Source organism: Mauremys mutica, chromosome 2 (assembly GCF_020497125.1).
Source record: "Mauremys mutica isolate MM-2020 ecotype Southern chromosome 2, ASM2049712v1, whole genome shotgun sequence".
NCBI lineage: Eukaryota > Metazoa > Chordata > Testudines > Geoemydidae > Mauremys > Mauremys mutica.
The window spans coordinates 72,578,761-72,601,285 of NC_059073.1; the positions used below are offsets into that span (position 1 = coordinate 72,578,761).

The 22,525-nt window shown below is 39.1% G+C and overlaps 1 protein-coding gene across 3 annotated transcripts in view; it reads left to right on the forward strand.

The window, feature by feature from the left end:
- The window catches only part of RB1CC1 (RB1 inducible coiled-coil 1), a 179,118-nt gene that overhangs the window by 151,586 nt on the left and 5,007 nt on the right, over nt 1–22,525 (forward strand). For 2 of the 3 annotated variants that reach the window (XM_045005840.1, XM_045005842.1), the window contains 2 exons: nt 14,965–15,023; nt 20,164–20,300. In XM_045005840.1, coding sequence (XP_044861775.1) covers nt 14,965–15,023; nt 20,164–20,300 — 196 coding nt within the window. The remainder of the gene's footprint in view (nt 1–14,964; nt 15,024–20,163; nt 20,301–22,525) is intronic. The other variant, XM_045005841.1, reaches the window with a different exon arrangement.

Sequence of the window (22,525 nt, forward strand, 5' to 3'; positions counted from 1 at the left end):
TGGCCCATGATCAAGATCCTGACAGAAAAAGCCTGGAAGAATTGTGCTCACAGAGGGGGTTGTCTTTTAAGAAAAAAGCCCCAGAGCAGGAACTGAAAAATCTATTAATTGTCGGTGATAAGGAAGCAGACCCAGCGAAAATGCTTGCAGTGAAAAACCAGCAGTTTGAATACAAACAAAAAACAGCTGATGTGGAAAGAGAAGCTGCTGAAAAAGAACGCCTGTGTTTTGAACATATTCGATTGCAGGAACTAGAAGCTAAGGCAAAAGTGGACAGACTTAAGCTCCAGCTCAAAAGAATGAAGGAACCACAGGAATTGTATCATCCTGGAAAGCCAGCTCCTCTCAACAACAAAGGTGGAGATGGAATCTGTCCAGTTTATAACAATGTTGGTATGTTGTATTTAGGGATTGTCAATTAATCACGATTAACTGAAAAAAATTAATCGTGATTTTAAAAAAAATCGTGATTAGTCACAGTTTTAATCACACTGTTAAACAATAGAACACCAACTAAAATTTATTAAATATTTTGGATGTTTTCCTACAATTTCGTATATATTGTATTCTGATACACTTTGATTCCAATTACAGATATTGTATATTATTTTTCATTACAAATATTTGCACTGTAAAAATGATAAAAGAAATAGTATTTTTCAGTTCACCCCATACAAGTACTATAGTGCAATCTCTTTGTTGTGAAAGTGCAACTTACAAATGTAGATTTTTTTTTGTTACATAACTGCACTCAAAAACAAAACAATGTAAAACTTTAGAGCCTACAAGTCCACTCAGTCCTACTTCTTGTTCAGCCAATCACTAAGAGAAAAAAGTTTGTTTACATTTGTAAGAGATAATGCTGCCCTCTTCTTATTTACAATGTCACCAGAAAGTGAGAACAGGCATTTGCATGGCACTTTTGTAGCTGGCATTGCAAGGTGTTTACATGCCAGATATGCTAAATATTCGTAAGCCCTTTCATGCTTTGGCTACCATTCCGGAGGACATGCTTCCATGCTGATGACATTCATTTAAAAAAATAATGCATTAATTAAATTTGTGACTGAACTCCTTGGGGGAGAATTGTATGTCCCCTGCTCTGTTTTACCTGCATTCTGCCATGTATTTCATGTTATAGCAGTCTCTGATGATGACCCAGCACATGGTGTTCATTTTAATAACATTTTCGCTACAAATTTGACAAAACTCAAAGAAGGTACCACTTTGAGATTTCTAAAGATAGCTATGGCACTCGACCCAAGATTTAAGAATCTGAAGTGTCTTCCAAAATCTGAGAGGGATGAGGTGTGGAGCATGCTTTCAGAAGTCTTAAAAGAACAACTCTCCAATGTATAAACTACAGAACCCGAACCACCAAAAAAGAAAAAAATCAGCCTTCTGCTGTTGGCATCTGACTCAGATAATGAAAATGAACATGCATCAGTCCACACTGCTTTGGATTGCCATCAGCATGGACTCATGTCCCCTGGAATGGTGGTTGAAGCAGGAATATCCACCAGCTTTTTGGGGTTTGACTGCCCCATTCTTTGCAGTTCACCCTAATTGAGTGACCATAGGTGGCTCCTCACCAGGACCCCGGTCACAACAGTACTATACTGGGTTGGGGTTTTTTGGGGGGTGGGAGGATCTCTGCTGCTGCCTGATTGCATACTTCTAGTTCCAAATGAGGTATGTCGTTGACTGGTCAGTTCATAACTTTGGTGTTTGTAACTCTGAGGTTCTACTGTATTAGTTATATTTCACACGGGTCACTGAACAGCCATCAGAGTGTAATAATTTTTGGTAACCTCTAAGTTGAACCAGATTTGGAACCTACAGCCTCGTGAAAGGCCTCATATCCTATTACAAATCCCTTAAGACAATCCATACCCCATTGAATTTATTCCTGTTACTTGTGGGTTAGAACTCTAGAGCTAGTTGACAAGATGACTTTCAGTCCTATATCCAGATTTGAGCACCATTTCAATGAAAAATTATTACACAAGGGCCTGAATCAGCACTGCATAAATCTAATTTTACACCAGTGCATCAATAAAGTTAAAAATATCTGTCTGGGATAGGGAAAGGTGACCAAACACTTGGAGCTAGCAGAGTTTTATTGGAAAAAAAATCCACTTGGCTTAAGGAACCGGTAGCAGTAAAACAGAAGAGTGCTGGAAGAGACTAAGCACTAATATCTGTTAGGTACAAAAATAGGAATATTTTGTTGCATTTAGCTACTTTTCCAGATAAATAAAACTTGCATATTTACCTGGCCTTTCTAGCTAGAGTGTTGTAAGGATGAAGTATGCTTGTGAGGTCGAAAAGTCCAGAAGTTACTTGGTGATTTAGGTATATCTGTGGATATAAATAAATTCAGATGAATAAAAGTTTATTGTAGGAGAACGTGTCATAAATATTGACCCACAGTTTGCTGAGAAATCATCTCATTTATGGAAGTCTAAATTTCACTTTATAACCTGTCCGCGATAGCCCTGCAACTGGTAAGGCTGAGATAAAAGGCTGGGCAAGCTATGAAGTATGTTTTGTAACAAGGATTCATTTATAGCTTTACTCAATTATTGAGTAAATCCTATGAGGTTCAATTCAGCCTTGTTGATGAAACAGCTGAAGAGACAGTTTCCTTTTCTAGGGAACAAACTAGTGGTCCAATCTAACAAATATGAAATAGGCTGACCAAAAAAAGCAAAATATAAATATATAATTCTCTTTTACTAATTGTATGCTGCAAGGGGCTTGCCTGAACTAAATCAGGAGTGATTAAAAATAGATTGACAAATACTTGCTATTGTACAAGACGTCTACAAACCTCCTATTCTCACTGCCAAAGCCAGGGCTGGTTCATCCATGGAACAGTTGCAACTCATTTCACACCCAAGAGAAGTCATTTAATGGTTTACCATTTCACACTTAATACAATCTGGAGGAATTGTAAGATTTGGAAGGTTTGGGTGAGATTCTCACACCTGTTTCTGCCGCTGTATGCCAGGCAAAAAAGCCCACAGGGCATTAGTTCCAGCCCCAAAGGAGAATTCCCCCAGTACAGGAACTGAAGCTATGTCTACACTATGGCATCATAACTACAGTGCTGCAGCTGTGCCTCAGGAGCACTGTAGCTGTAGATGTTTCCTGCATCGATGAAAGGAGCTTTTCCATTGATGTAGTTAATCCACTTCTCTGAGAAATGGTAACTAGGTCAACGGAAGATTTCAGTTGCTGTAGCCACATCTACACCAGAGGTTAGGTCAACCTAACTATTGCGCTCAGGGCACAACATTTTTCACAGCCAAAAGCAACATAACTAGGTTAATCTAATTTTTAAGGGTAGACCAGGCTTGAGTAATACAGCCAAAGAGTGTTCTCTGAAGGCCTCCTTGCAAATCCTGGTATAGGGAGACTTGCTGAGGTGGGTTTCTGGGAGTGGAAGGGCATGTCAGGACAGGGCTATAGCATATAGAACTGCAGAGATTGTGGGCAGTGCTGCTGTTCATAGTAAATGATGTCACAGGCCACTCTGGCCCCTGGAGCAGCCCAGAATCAGAAAAGGGGACAGAGATGTCTTATAGAAGCCCAGCACAGAATTTCAGCCATGACTTGCAGTGCAGACATGTTTTTTAACCTGAGAGTATCATCAATAGCCAACAATTACTCTGATCAAAACTTCTGTAGGGCAAAGGAGCCAGAAATCTAGCATTATGGTGAAATGGTCGCTTTTTCATGTTAGGTTTGCAACAGGGGCATATAAGCAGGTCAGGGGAGGGGGAGCTCCTGCTGTGGCTGGGGCAGGGGAAAGAGCGAGCTTCTTTCAGGGCTGGGGCGGTGGGGAGCAGTGAACTCTTCCTGAGGCTGGGTGCAGTGAGCTCTTCCTGAGGCCAAGTGCAGAGGGGGGAGAGCAAGCTCCTGGAGTGGGGGACGACAGAATATGTCCCTCCAAAAGGGGTCAGATTTTAATGTCTGCACACACCACTGGTTTGCAACCACCTTTCCATTATAAAACCCTGGTTTATCTCACTATAACCTTGTCTTGGAAAATTGGTTCGATTTGAAAATAGTAAGATTCATTCTGAGGACAAAGGAGAGTTACAAATGTTCTGTACTTTGCAAACTTGTTTTATTACAGAATAATTTTTTAAGTTAACTTCAGATCAGACTAATTTTTTTACTTTGTCTTGCATTTTATCTTCCTCTGCAGCACTACCCATGCATACTTGATGTACTGTTAAATGTCCTTTAACTTGTTTGCTCAACCACATTTGGAAAAAAAGAGATGGTGATTAAGAAAAGCTAATGACTATTTTTATTTATTTATTCATTTGTAATGCGGTAGTAGCTAGACGCTCCGTGGCAGAGAGCCTGGAACCTCTGGCATGGCGGGGTTGTCCCAGAGCCATGAACCCTGGAAGGGTAGGGACCCCGGCCGCAGAGTGCTCTGCAGCAGAGGAGTCTCTGGGAAGTCAGAGCACCTGGGGCTTCATCAGCCTTCTGGAAAGCTTCTGTCAATTTTACTTTGCAGAAAGTGAAATTGACAAAAGCCTTCCAGGCAGGCAACTGTTACTTCGATTTTCCTGATGGAAAATCAACATTTTTCAGCAAAGCTGAAATTTTTTCACAGAAGATTTTAATTTTATGAAGGACATTTTTGTCAGAAAATCATTCAGACGGAATTTTTTTCAACTAGTTGTATTACTGGTACACCACTTCAGAAATTTCTCTGTAGAAACTCTACAGCTCCCTAACCTTTATGCCAGCTGTCAAAAACATGAGCTCTGCATATTAATGGTAACTTAGTAGTAAACCTGGGTTAATGCATGTAAGCACAAGTATCAATTTATAGACAAAAATTATCCTACTGGGATAACCTGAAAAAAATATAAAGATATTGAAAAAGGATATGTTGATTTATTTAAGAGTTGAGTTATTTTAGGAAATCATGCTGGCTGTTATGTTGTTACTTGTCTTCATAATAGTACAGAAACTGGGGAGCCTATATAATGCTATGCCAGAGTTGATAGTTTGAAATGTAAGCATGTTGCCACCAAGTTTCTTACAAAATAATTACTTCAGTGTTCGCCTTCCATTATTCTTCTCTGCCTGAATTGCAACAGGCACAAACCTGGAAAGTATATTTTTTTCTTATGTGTTTGTAAAACCTGAGTTTGCATTCATGTTTTAATGCTACTCTTTGCTTGGATGCTATCATATTAAGATAGAGAATTCATATATTTAAGGTATTACGTGTAATAGACAATGTACACACTAAATTGGTCACTTTAGATAAAAGTTAATGTGTGGGTCTCCCCTAGCAGCAGCAAAATAAATACCTGAAGGTTCTCCTTTTAAGAAATTGTACTACTGTATTTTTAATTATTTTGCACATTAACAATAAAGGCAAAAGAGAATAGTCGGGTTATTTTTGGAAACACTGGGCAATAGGAAACTTCTATTTTTTTCTATGGAAAGGTTGTCAGACTGTCTAGATTTGTGAGATTCACAAGGATATATTAGAAGTGCTATTGTAACCCATGCCTGCTGGGTGTGATACTCTGTCCCTCTCTAGTGGCACCTAGACCACTTAGGCTGTAGCAGACTCATTAATCTCTAAGATAAACATGGAATATAAACTCATGCACTAAGCTTCAGAGGTCCCAGATTCAATCCCACCTGCCGATGACCAGGGTCTGTCAGCATTACACTATGTTAAGGAGTTTTAAAACAAAAATTAAGTAATTATCTAAACAGGGTTAAAATTGTCTGTCTGAAAACTGTTAAAATGTGAAAATAAAATGTTAAAACTGAAACAGGAACAAAATGTTACTTATATAAAAGACCAAAAAATGTAAGGCTTTGGCTTTACAAATCAGAAGATAACTAGATAACTTTCTCAAGTATTGCAAATTCTGCAAGATATTTCAAGTTTGGCAAACTGGGAAGAACAATTTAAACTGCTTTTACACATTTGATAGGTTCCAAATTTAGATGTGAACTTTCAGGGGGAAAAAAAGACTTATTTGTACTTTGAGGATGATTCAAAGGTGACATTGTCTCCCATGTATAGCAGTACTCAAAATTAATCTGATTTTAGACTGAATAAGAGAATGATACCGGAAATGTCATTATTAAAAGTTCAGTGCTTCCTTGCGTATTTTGCACTGCTTTCAGCTTTGGTCTCTTCATCTTAAAGTAAGAGCAGAAATAGAAAGTTTGGAAAAGAGTGATTAATGCGAAATTAGTCATGAAGGGACTTCCATACTTGCAAAGAGTACTGATACTATTTTTTGTTTTGTTTTTGGTTTTGTTTTTTTGAAGAGGAGGATGTCGCTAGGATACATCATACTTGTATACTGACTAATGAGTTAGGTTTTTATCATGCGAATACTTACACAACATCTGAGTAGTACTGTTAAACACAGTGGGACTGCTTGAATGTGTAAGTGTTTGCAGGATAGAGGCCATTAAAGATCCTCTACACCAGTGGTGGGCAACCTGCGGCCCATCAGGGTAATCTGCTGGTGGGCCGCCAGACAATTTGTTTACATTTGCACAGCCACCTGCAGCTCCCATTGGTGAACCACGGCCACTGGGAGCTGCAGGCGGCCATGTAAATGTAAACAAACGGTCTGTCGGCCCACCAGTGGATTACCCTGATGGGCCGCAGGTTGCCACCACTGCTCTAGATATTATTTTGTACCTTTAACAAGGTCGCCTGGTCAAATTAAGACACATTTTAAATTTTAATAATAATATGTTAATAATAAAATAAATAAAAAATTTACACAACAATATAAGCAAGACCATGTTTTACTCTGTGGCAAGCTGGACTCTAATTTTGCTGGAAGGTGTCTAATTGTAGTTACTGCAGTAAACTGGGGATTCTGTGACTACATTGAATACATTAAAAAGGCAGTCGAAAGGTAATTAATTATGCAACTATCTAATGTAATAAGTGTTTTTAATTTATTTTACCTTATTGTATTCTGTCACCAAATTTTCAACATGCCATATATATTTGAATTAGAATGCATAACTGCATTGTAAAAGTGGTTTTCGCAAATAAGGAGACACTAGTTGTTTTAACACCTACGCAGGCATAGGGAGCAATTCTGGGTGCCATCCAGAAGGTGGTTGAGCCCTAGGGGAAGGAGTTAGTTATTTAGGACAACCTTACCAGAACACAGCTATTTAAAATTTTTTAAAAAGGAAGTCTTTTGTTATGGTTCCCCAGTGTATATGGCACAGACCTCTAGTACCATTGCAATTAAAGAAATAACTGGTAGCAGTAATAGATGATGTCACAAACTTTGCGAGTGGTTTGAACAACTTTCCGAAGCGGCATTGTACTGTTGGGTTTCGATATTCCAAAATTCTATTTCTGGCTCAGTAAAGGAAGTGTTCAGTAGTGGTTAAAGTGTTACTTTTAAGGCAAGAAGGGAACACAAACCATAGGATTTCTCTGAATTAATTCCTATTTGAATTAGAGCATATATTTTAGAAAAACATCCAATCTTAATTGAAAAGTTTCTAGTGAAGGAGAAGTCATCGCAGCTATTGATAAAGCCTTCCAGTGGTTAATTACCTTCACAGTTAAAAATGTGCATCTTGTTTCTAGCCTGAATTTGTCTAGCTTCAATCTCCAATCGTTGGATCTTGTTATGCCTTTGTCTGCTAGACTGAAGAGCCCATTATCAGATAACTGCACACCATATAGATACTTCCAGACTATGATGAAGTTACTCCTTTACTCTTCTCTTTGTTAAACAAAACAGATTGAGTGCCTTGGGTCTTTCACTATGTAAGGAGTATTTTAATCATTCTCTTAGCTCTTCTCTGAACCCTGTCCAATTTATCAACAACCTCTTGAATTGTGGACATCAGAACTGGACACAGTATTCCAGTAGTAGTCAGACCAGTGACAAAAACAGAAGTAAAGTAACCTCCCTACTTCCATTTGAGATTTCCTGGTTTATAAGAATTGCATTAGCTCTTTTGACCACAGCCTCACATTGGGAGCTCATGTTCAACTGATTATCTACCATATTTCCCTCCCCCAAGTCTTTTTCAGAGTCACTGCTTCCCATCTTGTGGCCTGCATTCTTTGTCCCTAGATGTAGAAAGTTAAATTTGGCTGTATTAAAAGGCATATTGTTCTCTTGCACCCCACTTACCAAGTGTTTCAGATCTCTCTCTTATCAGTGACCTGTCCTCTTCATTATCTATTACTCATCTGTAAACTTCATCAGTGATGATTTTAAGTAATACAAATATAACACAAAGGCAGTTTGGCTAAGTTGATTTGACTTGGGCATGCCCTATGAAAGATCTGGGTCCTATTCCCACCTCTGCCAGAAAAGACGTAAGACTTTGTTACCTCATATGCAAAATGCAGACACTAATACTAGGTTGTGGCCTAGCATAGATATAAGGCTTTGTTCAGGAAGTGTTAAGAAGGATACAGAAATACCAATTGGTGGAAGAAGTTCACTACCAGCCAAAGCAGCAAAGAATCCTGTGGCACCTTACAGACTAACAGACGTTTTGGAGCATGAGCTTTCGTGGGTGAATACCCACTTCGTCGGATGCAAGACTTGCATCCGATGAAGTGGGTATTCACCCATGAAATCTCATGCTCCAAAACGTCTGTTAGTCTATAAGGTGCCACAGGATTCTTTGCTGCTTTTACAGATCCAGGCTAACACGGCTACCCCTCTAATACTTGACTACCAGCCAAGTTTACTTCCTAGGCCAAAAGGCTGTTCTGAGGTGAGGGACTGGTAGTGTGACTGGAAAATTTAGAGACAAGTGTAAAAGAGGTTCTTTTGCATATGTGCAAATGGCAATTTTCTGTAACTTTTAGAACTTGGCCAAATCTGGATGACTTTTTTGAGAGGAACAAGAAAATACATCTCTTTGACCCTAGGAATTTCAGATTTTAGGTTCCTTCTCCAAACTACAGAGCTTCTACAGTTCTAAAATAGTTGGAGAAAAACTTTAACATTGGTAAAAGTACTTATTTTTCCCATACCTGCTTCCTTGAGATTGGTTGAAATGTTTTTGCTGTGAATGTTTTCACAGGGGGGTACTAATAAAATAATTGGGAGTTCCCTGGCCAATCAGTGTTTAAGAGCTATGATCCAAAGCATTAAGAATTTGGGGCATTTTTTGGCAATTTGGCAAACTGACTTATCTGTCATTTGACAAATGGCTTGGCCTCTCCTTCCACATTCACCCCAGGCTGTCTGAAGAAAGTTTCTTCTGAGAAGGAAATTTCAGAAACTTACTGTGAATTGGTTTCGTTTTGGTAAACTTTGAGTCAAAATCAGGCATATAATGGAAAATTATTCACGTAGCTTTAACTGTGAAGCGGTTATCACCTTTCTTCAGTAATGGGAACAAGTTAAATAATTTTATTTTTCTGGCCATATGTAGCACTATGAACTACAAACATTGTATTATATTTAGTGCAGCTATTATAACATATATCTTGACATATGAAAAACATAAAGTAGAGAGAAGGAACCTGTACTGCTTCGAAGGTCAATAAAACGTGGGTTCTGCAATCTAGAGAGAAGCTGAAAAGTGCTTCGTAGAGCTGATAGTTATGGTATTTTTCTTAGTGTGAAATAATAAAAATGTTTAAATATTTAGTATTTCAGTCTGTTTTCTTGTTGGAAATGAAAAGACGTGTCTTGAAGCAAGTGAAAATCCAGTGTCCTAAGAGCTTTGTCATGGGATGTTTGTGGACTGTCCTGTGAAGAATAAGTTTGAGGCTTCCTTAAAAATCCTACCTGTGTTTTGTGCAGCTGGAGATCTTGTATGCAGCATTTACAACCAAGCAGGCTTTGTGAAGCACCTGCCAGTTGCAGAGAAATAACTCCCTTTTGTCATTGGCAGGTGTGTGGGTAAAGCTTGTTGGGTTAGCTAACCAATTGGAAGTGGAAAATATAAATAGTATTTGTGTTGAACCAGGTCAATGTAATTTGAGGTGGTTTTATCACTGAGGAGAGTGAATGTGGGGAAAAAATAGAGATAGAAGTCCTTAACTGCAGACTGATCTCAGTGAGAGAAGCTTCCCCTGAGGGACCTGTGTGATTCCCCCATGAAAACGTCTGTAGAGTAAAAAGCCAGTTCCTCTCTTCGTTTGTTTTTTATTCAAGAGTCTTTTTCTGTGAGTCTTTCCCTTATCTTTCCCTTTGGATTCTCATCTCTGTTTTTGTCATTTCTGAGTTTCCGAAAGAGATTGAAATCATCAGTGAAGAAGGGGGACTCCTTGGGTGCATGAAGAGATAGTATTATTAAAAATAGTCTTAAGTCATCCGTTGCTTGTATGCTTCAGTAGAATCTGTAGAGGGTAATAATTTCCACCAGAGGCAGGAAGATCACTCCATTCCTCATATATGCAGACAGACATTATTTACAATTTACTAAATGTCATTCAACTTTACATTAAATATTTTTAATATAACTTACATTGACTTTTTTCTTCCTCCCTATTCTTTTCCCTTCAATCACTTTCTTTTCATTTTAAGTATTTTGGTGCATCTCTTTCTATTTCCTATATTCCCCCCCATCATGTTCTCGCAACTTCCCCCCATCATGTTCTTCACTCATTCATTTGGTTATATTTCACATTCCCAAAGATGTATGCTTCTTCCCCATCCCTCAAATCACCTTTTTGTGGTCAATACTACTAAGTCTTTCTAGTCACCTATCACACAAGCATTCATCAATAAACCATGAAGGTAGGAGAACATTATGGGGTTGATTGCTTGGTACCAGTACTCTTGATTGCAAAGGGAGCATACCTATGGGAGTCTTCTCATACTAGCAGATTCTACTATCCTCAGGGGTTCTTGGCACCCTTTTCTTTACCCTCTCAGCTTAAAGTATTGGTGCACAGGAAAGCCTTAAAGCGTTGATTGCCACCATCCTGCCCCACATAGGTTCTAGGGGTGGAAATTTCCATGGTTCAAGTTCAAGGCTACGGGAAGAGCCCCTTCTTGAAGTTTCTCCTTCCCGCTCCCCATGGATGCAGTTGCGTAGGGGATGGTGAGAAAATGTCTCATCAGTTGACTCTAAAGGTGGAGTGAGAGAAAATTAGAAATGCTATTCTAGCAGAGGAAATGGGGAATATCTACTGTCTTCAAGAATGCAGACGATTATGATCGTTACAAAAATAGACTTTTTATGGATCATGTTTTTTATGAAATATATTTTCTTTTAGACCAAAATGAGTCTAGATAAAAGTGTAAACTTGCTATTTGAGTTCTATGTGCATCCTATAATAGACTTTTTCATCTCCTATTTATTATGAAATATCATTCAAAGTTACTTAGTGGAAAAGAAAAACAACCTAACATTAGCCTGTTACTGTCTTATTAAGGTATTGCAGTATCTTATGTAATGATACTATCAGACAGATTCTACAATATATACTTACATGTTTTCTTCATTCTCAAATATCTGAGAATCTGTAGGGTATTTCCATTTGCTTTCATGTTAAATGTAAAATACACAAAGCAAGAGAAATATATTAAAGCAACTCCGCCATAATCAGTGCTTACTTTGGGTTGACTCTGAAAGGAACTATTATTAACCTAAGCAATATGGAACTTAAAGTATTGATTAAAATATTTCATTTCTCATAGTATTGAGTGTGGCTCAGTATTCAGAAGTCTGTTCTTCTTTAGTTTTCTAAAATAAGCCTACAACCAGTTACTTAGCTGTACAAGACAGTTTGTGTATTAAATAGTATAGAAAAGCACAAGTAAGAATTAACTACTGTGGTTCTCAGGTAAACTGCAGTAATGATTTTCCAATTACATTTCACCTTAATTAAGTTTTAGAACATCTCCGTGTCATAGGGAACTATTACATCTGGTCAAGGCTGCCCAGAGGATTCAGGGGGCCTGGGGTCGCCGCCGCCGAAGACCTGGCACTTCGGCGGCGAGTCCCAGAGTGGAAGGACCTCCCGCCACCGAATTGCCGCCGAAGACCCGCAGCGAAAGAAGCTCCGGGGGCCTGGGCCCCGCGAGAGTTTTCTGGGGCCCCCGGAGCGAGTGAAGGACCCAGCTCCAGGGGCCCCGAACTGCAGGGCCTGAGGCAAATTGCCTCACTTGCCCTCCCCCCCTCTCTGGGCAGCCCTGCATCCGGTCTCAGTTCTCTGTGTCTAGCCATTTGACAACACTCCCCAAGGTATTGAATTTAGCTGTCATTTGAGGCTGGACAAATGGGAGGGACACAAGGGAGTTAGGCAGCCAGCTCCCATTGAATATTAGTGGGAACTGAGAGCCTTAAACCTTTAGGCACCTTTGAAAATTGTATCTTAAATGTAGTGTGCAAGTGCCTGCATCAACAAGGCAGTTACACAACTTTCTAAGACAAATTGTTTTTAAAGTACATAGATCGGTGCTTTTCATTATGTACATTTGAAGATGGTTTCTTCTAAGGCGTTCTTTTTGTTTTGATTGTTTCTCTCTGAAATTTACTTCTTTGGCAGAAAGGCTTTTCTTTATTTTCAGGGTGGGAGTGAGGAAAGAAAGAATAAGCAGCTGGGAAGGAAGTCATTCACAATGCAACATTATTTAAATCATCTGATTGTGCATTAAAAAAACCCTTAGGTTACTATGATCTGAAAATGTTTCACTGAACTGTCCTAGAAGTTTTCCAAAATATAGGATGAGAAAAGAGGAAGCAACCTCTTTGTTTGGCACTTGTGCTAATGAACCAAGACACAAGTCTGCAGCACAGAAGTAATCTCTCAGAGAATAAATACACTAATAAAAACCTGTTAATTTTTGAGGAGATTAATCCCTTTTCCCCTCAATGGGGTATGTAGCTACTAAGGATTCCTTCTCACCAAAGTAACCTAGTCCTAGGATTGTTGTCAAAAGTAGGTGATTATTGGATTTGACTTAAAATGTATATGCCTGTTGCATAAAATTATAGATAGCCATGTTTAAATCTGGCCTTCAGTATCTGTCAAATTTCTTTCCTTTTTAAGTATTTTCATATCTTCAATGTTTTAGTTAATCAGTTTGAAAATGTATGTAGCTCTATCTTCAGGGCCGGTGCAACCATTTAGGCGACCTAGGCGGTCGCCTAGGCCGCTGGCATTTGGGGGGCGCCATTTTCTTCGGCAGCAACCGCCAGCATTTAGGCGGAGGGAGCTGGGGCAGGGGAGCGCAGGGAGGACCACCTGCAGCAAGTAAAGGGGGGGGCCGCATGCAGAGGAACTCCCCGCCCCAGCTCACCCCTGCCCCGCCTCCTCCCTGAGCACGCCGTGGCTTCTTCACTTCTCCCGCCTCCTAGGCTTGCGGCACCTAAGCTGATTGGCGCCGCAAGCCTGGGAGGCGAGAGAAGTGAAGCAGCCACGGCGTGCTCGGGGAGGAGGCGGGGCAGGGGTGCGCTGCTTCACTTCTCCCGCCTCCTAGGCTTGCGGCGCCTAAGCTGATTGGCGCCACAAGCTTGGGAGGCGGGAGAAGTGAAGCGGCCACGGGTCGGGGAGGAGGCAGGGCAGGGGTGAGCTGCTTCACGTCGGCATGCTTGTGCTCGTGTGCGGAGCAGGGGTGAGCTGGGGCGGGGGGATGCCTCAGGCCGGAGGGAGGGAGCTGCCGCGGGGTGGGGGGGGCGCACCTCAGGGCTGGGTTGTGGGGGGGGGGGCACAAGGTGGGAGTTTCGCCTAGGGCGCGAAACATCCTTGCACTGGCCCGGTCTATCTTATTGAAAAATGTTTTTATGCACTTGAATACTTTCAACACATGGCATTTAAAAGTACATCATCTACTGCACAGTTAAACAGTGGAGCAACAATACATGAGGTGTGGCCATTCAGGTAAAAAAAATGCATTTTCAAAAGAGGAGCTAAAATTCATTGAAGATGAAGGATTTATATATATTTTAAAAAATATTGAAAAGCACTGCAATGAATTGCCCTTAATTTCTTGTAGGTAAAATTGTGATACTATGAGGTACTTTTTGGTATACTCCTTTGGGCAAGAGGAGTTATCCTGAAAAACAAAACCTCATATAATTTCTCAAATGAGGTATCTGCCTCCACTGTCCACAGGACTGAGTATAAATTCTTGAACCTGAACTTTTTCATCTCCTTTGTTTGCTAATATGCCTTCCACCTCCTCTGCAACATTGCTGCATCACTTCCACCTCTGCTGAAACTTTCATCCTTGTCTTCAACTCCTTTCAGCCTGCTCTCCACAAGTCTTATCCTACCTGCACCAGCATGTGTTAAATGCTTCCGCCCACTTTCTCACACATACAGGTAGTTTGATTTATATTGTGCCCAATCATTAAACACTTCATTTGCTCACTAATTATTGCAGGTTCTACTCCAAAATTGTCCTGATTGTTTTTAAAACCATCCATAAACTTTATCCTCTTCCTCGCTCCTTTCTCTTGTCCAGCTTTGTCAAGTTCTCTGACCCTTCACACAGTCCCACCACGGTTAGTGTAAAAGTAAATGTCTGTTCAACTGCCTACCATCTGCAGCAGTTTTCTTATGCCTTAGTGATGCTCTGCTTATTTTTATCTCATCTAAAAAATCTTCTTTTTCTACCTCTTAAGTTTTCTTTCACTCTAATATTAACTCTTTAAAGTGTTTTGGGCTATAGTTTGAGGCCATACAAAATAAAATTTCATTTATTGTAATTATTATTCTTTCCATAATTTTTATATTATGGAAGTACCTGAAATGTGCTGTGTTTCAATCCCTGTCCTAAAAAGCTTACGTTTTAAAATGACGAAAGCAAAATACAAGAGAAGGGAAAGTATATACACAAGCAAAATGGTCAAGATGGTAATAAGAACACGTGTTAGTTTTCATATTTTTGTCATGGTTCATATATAAATCCAAACAATCTTAATTGCCCCCTATCTACAATGTATACTGCCAGTATTTTATAGTTGTTTGCTTTTTCATTATTTTTCTAGATGTCCCAAAGCATGTCTTCAGTGTCTTCAAGACATTCTGAAAAAATAGCTATCAGAGAGTAAGTATATTTTTATTCTCACATTTTGTTCTTGATATGGCTCAATAAATTTTATGTCTTCGGTAACAAATGTACAGGTAAAGTATGTGGAAGTAATGTGTAGTAATTCTTTTCAGCATCATAATCTCAAATTCATGTCTGAGACTACAGTGAATTTCCTTAGTAATAAATCTTTATTAAATTTGATTCTTTATATTCTATTACAATCAAGCTTTCAATACACGGTCCATGAGGCTACAAATGTATTTTTAAATGATTTGTATACCTTCATCACCATAATTTGGATTCATTCTCATTTTATGGCTTTTCTATAATGACAAATCTAGTTGGGGATTTCAGCTATGATTTTATGCCCAAGAAATAATTACTCCATTCAGAATAACTGTGCAGTGCTAAAAATGTGACCATATGAAATCCCAAGATTACTTCTGAAGATGCCTTTTTTTCAGAGATGTCTATCATGATAACTGGCTAGGTGCTATTAAAAATTGCTAGGGGCAAATCCAGGACGCACAGATATCAGTGGGCTTTTTGCTATTAACTTCAGATTTCACTGTTGGTGTTTACAGCAAGGTCATCCTTTTCTTTCAGGTATCTTATTTTATGCGTTAGTAGCCACTTCTGATCATCTGAGTTCGTATTGTTACTTAAAATAATGTGAGGTAGAAAGGGGTGTTTCAAGCTGAGTGCCAAGTAATTTTATCATGATTAAGAACAAGCAAGATAATTGCAATTAACTATATTATTATTTATTATTATTATTAAGCAAAGGAAGGTCTGAGAGATGTTGGATCTGAACTGGGAAGTTGTTTTGTGATGTAGCTCTGTGGCTGTCTTAGAGACATTGAGCAGAGATGAGAGGCTACATTGAGAGTGTTGCATGGAGTTGAAAGATGGGAGTGCTGCTAGTTTGCTTCCTCAATTCATAGAAGCTTTATCCCGCTCTTTCCTCTGATCCCTTGGAAGGAGGAAAACACTTCTTTCAGGCTTGGCTGGATTCAGATCTGCCGTTGTCCTTTCACTGGCTCATGGGTTGGTCTTAGTAATATCTTCAGTTCATGACATGTAGTCTGTTAATTCATATGCAGTGTACATTTAATTGTCCTGTGACAGGAAATTTTTAGCATCTTTAGAGTTTTAACTTTCTTTTTTTATTTAGTCCATTTTCTTAAATATCATTTGAGTTCCATCAGAGCTTAATAGGAGTTGAAATTTTGTTTCAGATGGGCATCAGAGATAAAAGTTTCCCAGTTCTTAAAATAGTCTTTTAAAACTTAGCCATCCAAAAAGGCATTGGCTGCTCTTCTTAATAGTCCATGCAAAGTCATTTTCTTTCTGAGTTTGGAAAGGAAATTGCTTAACTAAATAACTTAATTCACCAATTAATATAAATATTCTGTATTCATTGCTGTGCAGTTATAGTAATGTCATTGAGTTCCGTAGTGGTATATAAAACATCTTGCCTTTAACATAGCAACGACATTAGGAAGTTTTTATATTAGAAGATGCTTGCATTTGGATGTAAAACATTTGCAAATGCACATCTCAGAAGAAGTCCATACAGTCTTTTAGCATCTAAGGAAAAGCATTACACAGAGTTTTCACTTTTAAGCAGGAACATGAATTTAAAAGTGCCTGGTATTAAATGAGTATATTGATATAACAGGCGTCACAGAAACTTGGTAGGAAGATGCTAATCAAAGGGACACAGTAATACCAGGGTACGAAATACATAGGAATGATAGAGTAGGTCGTGCTGATGGAGGAATGGCATTATATGTGAAACAAAGCATAGAGTCAAATATAGTGAAAATCTTAAATGACTCAAACAGTACCATTGAATCTCTATGGATAGAAATTCCATGCTTCAAGAATAAAAGTATAGCAATAGGAATATACTACTGACCACCTGACTAGGATCATGATGGTGATTGTGAAATGTTCAGGGAGATTAGAAAGACTGTAAAAATAAAAAACCCAATAATAATGGGTGATGTGATATCTGCCTCCAGATTTATTGGGTACATGTCATCTCAGGACCAAATGCAGAGATAAAATTTCTAGACACCATTAATGACTGCTTCTTGAAAAAGCTTAGTCCTAGATCCCACAAAGGCGGGGAGGCAATTCTTTATTTAATCCTCAGGTGTGCTCAGTATTTGGTCCAAGAGGTGAATATAGCTGAACCATTCGGTAATAGCAACCATAATGTAATGAAATTTAACATTCTCGTAGGGGGAAAGATATCAGAGAAACCTACCACAGTAGCATTTAAATTTCGAAAAGGGGGACTTCACAAAAATGAGTAGATTAGTTAAATGGAAATTAAAAGCAAGATGCATTGAAACTTTTTAAAAACACCATAATAGAGGCTCATAATATTAGTTGTGCTATAAGCACAAAAGGGGGGAATGTGGAAGCAGAATTAAAGCAGGGTACATGTTTTAGTCAGGTTTAAGGATAGAGTGAAATGTAACCCTAACAACACAAAAATTGTAAGAGATGCTGCTTCACGCCTCACTTTTCTGCATGCTTTAGTTGATAAGAATGGAATGCTGATTTAAGCAGAAACCTTGAGGTAAGGTAGTGCCTGGAGGGAGTTTGTATAAACAAAGGATAACCAATAGCCGTTGGTGCATGTAATGGGAAGGTATAAATACTTGTCTTATGCTGCTTGTAGGGGGAAGGTCTGCCTAAAGTCAGGGGCCCTTCCTATCTGACCGCAGTCTTCCCTTGCAATTGCTCGTAATAAAAGTGCCTCTGACTTGTTGCTAACAAACGTAGAGTGAGGACTTGTTTTCTTCCACAGCCCCAATTTAAAAAAAAAATAGTGAAAGGACAAGGGTGATGGAGTGGATATAGTGTACTTGGACTTACAGAAAACTTTGACAAGGTCCCTCACCAAAGGCTCTTAAGCAAAAGGAGTCATGAGATAGGAGGGAGGGTCCTCTCATGGATCAGTATCTCATTAAAAGATAGATAAAAAAGAATTGGAATAAGTGGTCAGTTTTCACAGTGGAAAGAAGTTAATATTGGGGTCCCCCAAGGATCTGTACTGGGACCCGTGCTGCTCAACATATACATAAATCATCTGGAAATGGGAGTAAACAGTGAAGTGGCAAAGCTTACAGATGATACAAAATTGCTCAAGATAGTTAAGTCCAAAGCAGACTGCAAAGAGTTACGAACGGATCTTTTAATAAAAAAAAAAAAAAAAAAAGTGTCTGGGCAACAAAATGGCAGTTGAAATTCAGTGTTGATAAATGCAAAGTAATGCACATTGGAAAATATAATCCCAACTACACATACAAAACTATGAGGTCTAAATTAGCTTTAGGGGGGAGGGATAGCTCAGTGGTTTGAGCATTGGCCTGCTAAACCCAGGGTTGTGAGTTCAATCCTTGAGGAGGCCACTTAGGGATCTGGGGCAAAAATTGGTCCTGCTGGTGAAGGCAGGGGGCTGGACTCAATGACCTTTCAAGGTCCCTTCCAGTTCTAGGAGATTGGTATATCTCCAATTATTACCTTTATTACCTTAGCTGTTACCACTCAGAGATATTTTCCCCACACACCTTCCTATGTATTGGTGTGACCCAAGACCTCTTGATGCCAACTGGCAGAGGGCACGGGGCTACATAGGGGTACAAGTGTCCCCTCGGTTCACCAAAAGAATGTCATGTAAGGTTTCTAATCAACACCTGTGTTACACTAGGCATCATAATCATTGTATGGAAAATATGTGAGGAATTATGTGTATATGCTGAAAATTATGTTATCTAAATCTTGTAGTTAAAGGCAGGCCACTCATATGTAGTGCTCCTTGAGCCGAACTTCTCCAGACAAGAGGTAGGAGATACTTATCTCCCTGGTGGACCATTGTATACTGTGTGTCCTACAGCCGAAGTTTATTAACATACTGAGGCCTGATCAATACTAGGAAATTAGGTTGGTATTGCTACATCACATAGGAATGTGAAAAATCCACACTTCTGAGCGACATAATTAAACTGACCCCCATGGTAGAATTCTCCTGTTGGCCTAGCTACCGTTTCTCAGGGAGGTGGAATACCTATACCGACAGGAGAACCTCTCCCATCAGTTTAGTTAGTGTCTTCATTAAAGCACTACAGTGGTGCAGCTTCATTTTAGGTGTGAAAAAGCACTGAATCAGCTGCTAATGAAGCGCTTTTGGAGATTTCAGAAGTAATTCACAGGAAGAGGTAAACAGCAGGAAGGTGGAACACCCTGGTTTCAGGTGAATATCAAAGGTCTGCTCTGATATATCTGAAGGGGGATATCAGTCATCCTGGTTGAAAAAACTGGGAAAAGGGCTTGAGATAAACTATCCTGTAGGTCTTGTGAGTTAAGTTTAAGCTCTAGAAAGCGTGCTAAATTTTTGTTTATATGTAATCATTTTTCCAATGTTCTTTCTTACTGTCATTTGAGAATAAGCTTATTCTTGCCTTCACTATAATATATCTAAATGCTGTGTGTTAAGCAAAGTAGTGATCCTGAGTTGAATTGTGTAAGCTGGTTTGTGTTATTCCTTTGTGAGTAGAGGATGACCTGAGAGTTCAGTGCATGGTCAGTGGAACAGGGGCTGATCTCTCCAGAGGGATGGTCAAAGGTTGGTTTGTGCCTATTGCTAACCTATAGAGAAAGAATGAGGCCTGCAGAGGCCTGGAAACTAGTGCTTGGGTTGCCAGAGAGTGGTGGAGTTGAGGAGCTGATCCACAGCAGGCACAGATAAGACTCCCTCATGCTTCTAGCAGGTGGTGACAAGGTGCCTCACAACCCTGGGTAGCCCCTGGCACATCCCAGTTGCTTATGTGTAACTTCTTGCAGAAAAATTTGTTTGAAGCACATTGTGAGGAGAAAAAAAAAAATATATATATATATATATATATATGTGTGTGTGTGTGTATATTTAATGGTGAAGAATTGACACTGTCCTCATAGGAAACCTAATACTCAATTAACTGGCATTACAAAATGTACAGATATGCATAAATTCTAAAATGTGTTTCAAATAGTGATAAGTAGGTCTGTGTAATGCTTTTAAAAAGTGCTTTAGTAATCTGTGTAAATATTCAATACTATATTTTTATATTTTGCTGTTAAGTATTCTTATTTTATCCAGTTTTCAGGTTGGCGATTTGGTTCTCATTATCTTGGACGAACGCCATGACAACTATGTATTATTCACTGTCAGTCCAACATTGTATTTCTTACATTCAGAGTCTCTTGCTGCGCTGGATCTGAAGCCAGGTGAGTGTGGTAAGTGTCAGATAACTCTGTGGCATCATGTTAAGTGCCTCAGAACATTATCTTATACCCTTATTCTTCTAACAGCTGTTTAATAATTATGTAAATAGGTGTATGTTTTAGCTAGATACATAATGTATATGTGTAGCAAAAGTTGTAGTTAATCTGACATTGAGATTTTCGTTATAGCCTCATTCAGTAATTTTCTGAAAGGTTTTTTTTAGGCAGAACTTTTCCATATTACATATTGTCCCAGAAGTGAATACTTCGGACAGTTAGAGCAAAATGCATTCATCCTTTTTTGATGTATGCTGCAAAACACATTTAAGACTATATTTCTGCATACATACATGCACATTTGATATGTGTACCATAAGAAATTACCATTAGGCTTAGTCATATTACTATTTATGGTACTAAAATAACTACAACGTTTTGATGATGGCTGTGTAGGTCTGTTTTTGTGCTGCTATTTACAAAATTTGGGTCTGAGTCAATTGCAGAGGCTTGAACGTCCACCTGTGCTGTAGAAGGAATTGACTTTTTTTTAAAAAGAAAACAAGGACTCAGTTTTATTTAAAGGTATTTTCCCTTCAGGCAAAGAAATCCCCTGGAGCATGGATGGAATTTTATGGATCTGTATGTTCAGTGTGAGAGAATTAAGAGAGAACCATAACTTTTTGTTTCCCGATTTTTAAATGCCTACATTTGCTGCTGTTTCTCAACCCTACATAAATGAAGTTCAGCAGTGCTCAAATTCTTTCAGGAAGATGTGTGCTTTAGATCAAGGGTTCCCAAACTTTTTTTGCCAGCATGACCCCTTTTCGTGAATTATTTCCTTGTGGGCCCCAGACAGCATGGAAGCCATCATTTTGAAGAGCACAGCATGCCTTGTACATATGGTACATGAGGTCACGCTGTGCGGAGAATGCCATTTTGTAGAGCAAAATGGTGTTCTCCATATATTATGACCTCACACACACCATACATGTGAAGTCATACTGTGCAGAACAAAATGACATATTCTGCACACTGGGAATCTCCTCAACCCCATGTGGGGACGCAGTCCGCAGCCAGGGAACTGCTGCTTTAGATATTGTTAATCCTTTGTGCTCAAGTTTATCAAAGCAGCGTTTTTCTGTGGTTTTTCTGTGTTTCAAGGTTTTTGTGGGGTACTTATTTCAGTTGTCCCTCAAGTAAGCTTAGGAAACTGCAACTTCCTTTCTGTTTGCTATTTATGTTTATTCACTTCAGTGTTCTTAGTGTTTTGTTTGCTATTATGATATGCAGTGTATGAAATAAGTGTTTAAAAGTAAACTTTTAAAGTAGCTAGTTCATTGAAAATCTTCTCTGCAACACAAAGGCCATGGCCTCTCAAAATCTGTTCCCTGTGCCCCCAGTTTTGGATGCAATGAACATTATTGAGGGCATGTATCAAAAGATAGTTTTATGTTCCTCTCTTAATCTGTTCATGAAGGCTTCCACAGGTATCAGAAGGAAAACTGCCACCATAGAACATTTTCTCCATTAGCAAACCATGGCATAGTGTTATGATGAATAACACTAGTAACTTTTTGTTAGTTAGCAAAGTAATTACATAGTTTCCAATAGTCCACCAAACTCTTACAGAATACAGAGACTGCGCTGAAAATTTGGGACTGATACACTGCATTTCCTATAAAACAGGTTGAACTCCCACATTAAATACAAAACAGAATGCATCCTTAACAATGGCATCACAGTGGCACAGCTATAACTATGAAATATAAAATAAGGCTAATAGAACCTAGGTATCCAAACCAACATGTTTTTCTCTCCCAATTCATTTTGCTAGCCATTGGTTTACAGGTATGAGGTTACATGAACATCCTCAGCAAAGAGAACGTTAAGGAGTATATAATTATAAGCACAGACTTAGGGTTTATTTTTTCAAAATCAAAGATACTTTATTTGTGTAATTATAGGGTATGTACAAGTTCCCCATTCTCAATAATGTTACTTGTTTAAATTGTGGAGAGACAGTACTCCCCCTTCATGATTAAGGTTGCTAGACACTTTCCAAAAAAACTACCCTATTGAGCCAATCAGACTTCTGCCATGCTTTTATAAACCAGGAATTTAGTGTTTCCCAGCACTGGAAGTGGTTCCCCTTGGGGCATATGTGAGTAGCCCAGTACGACTAGGGCAGGAGAGAGGAGCAGTGAGGCAAGGCAAGCTGTGTCACCCACACAACAAAC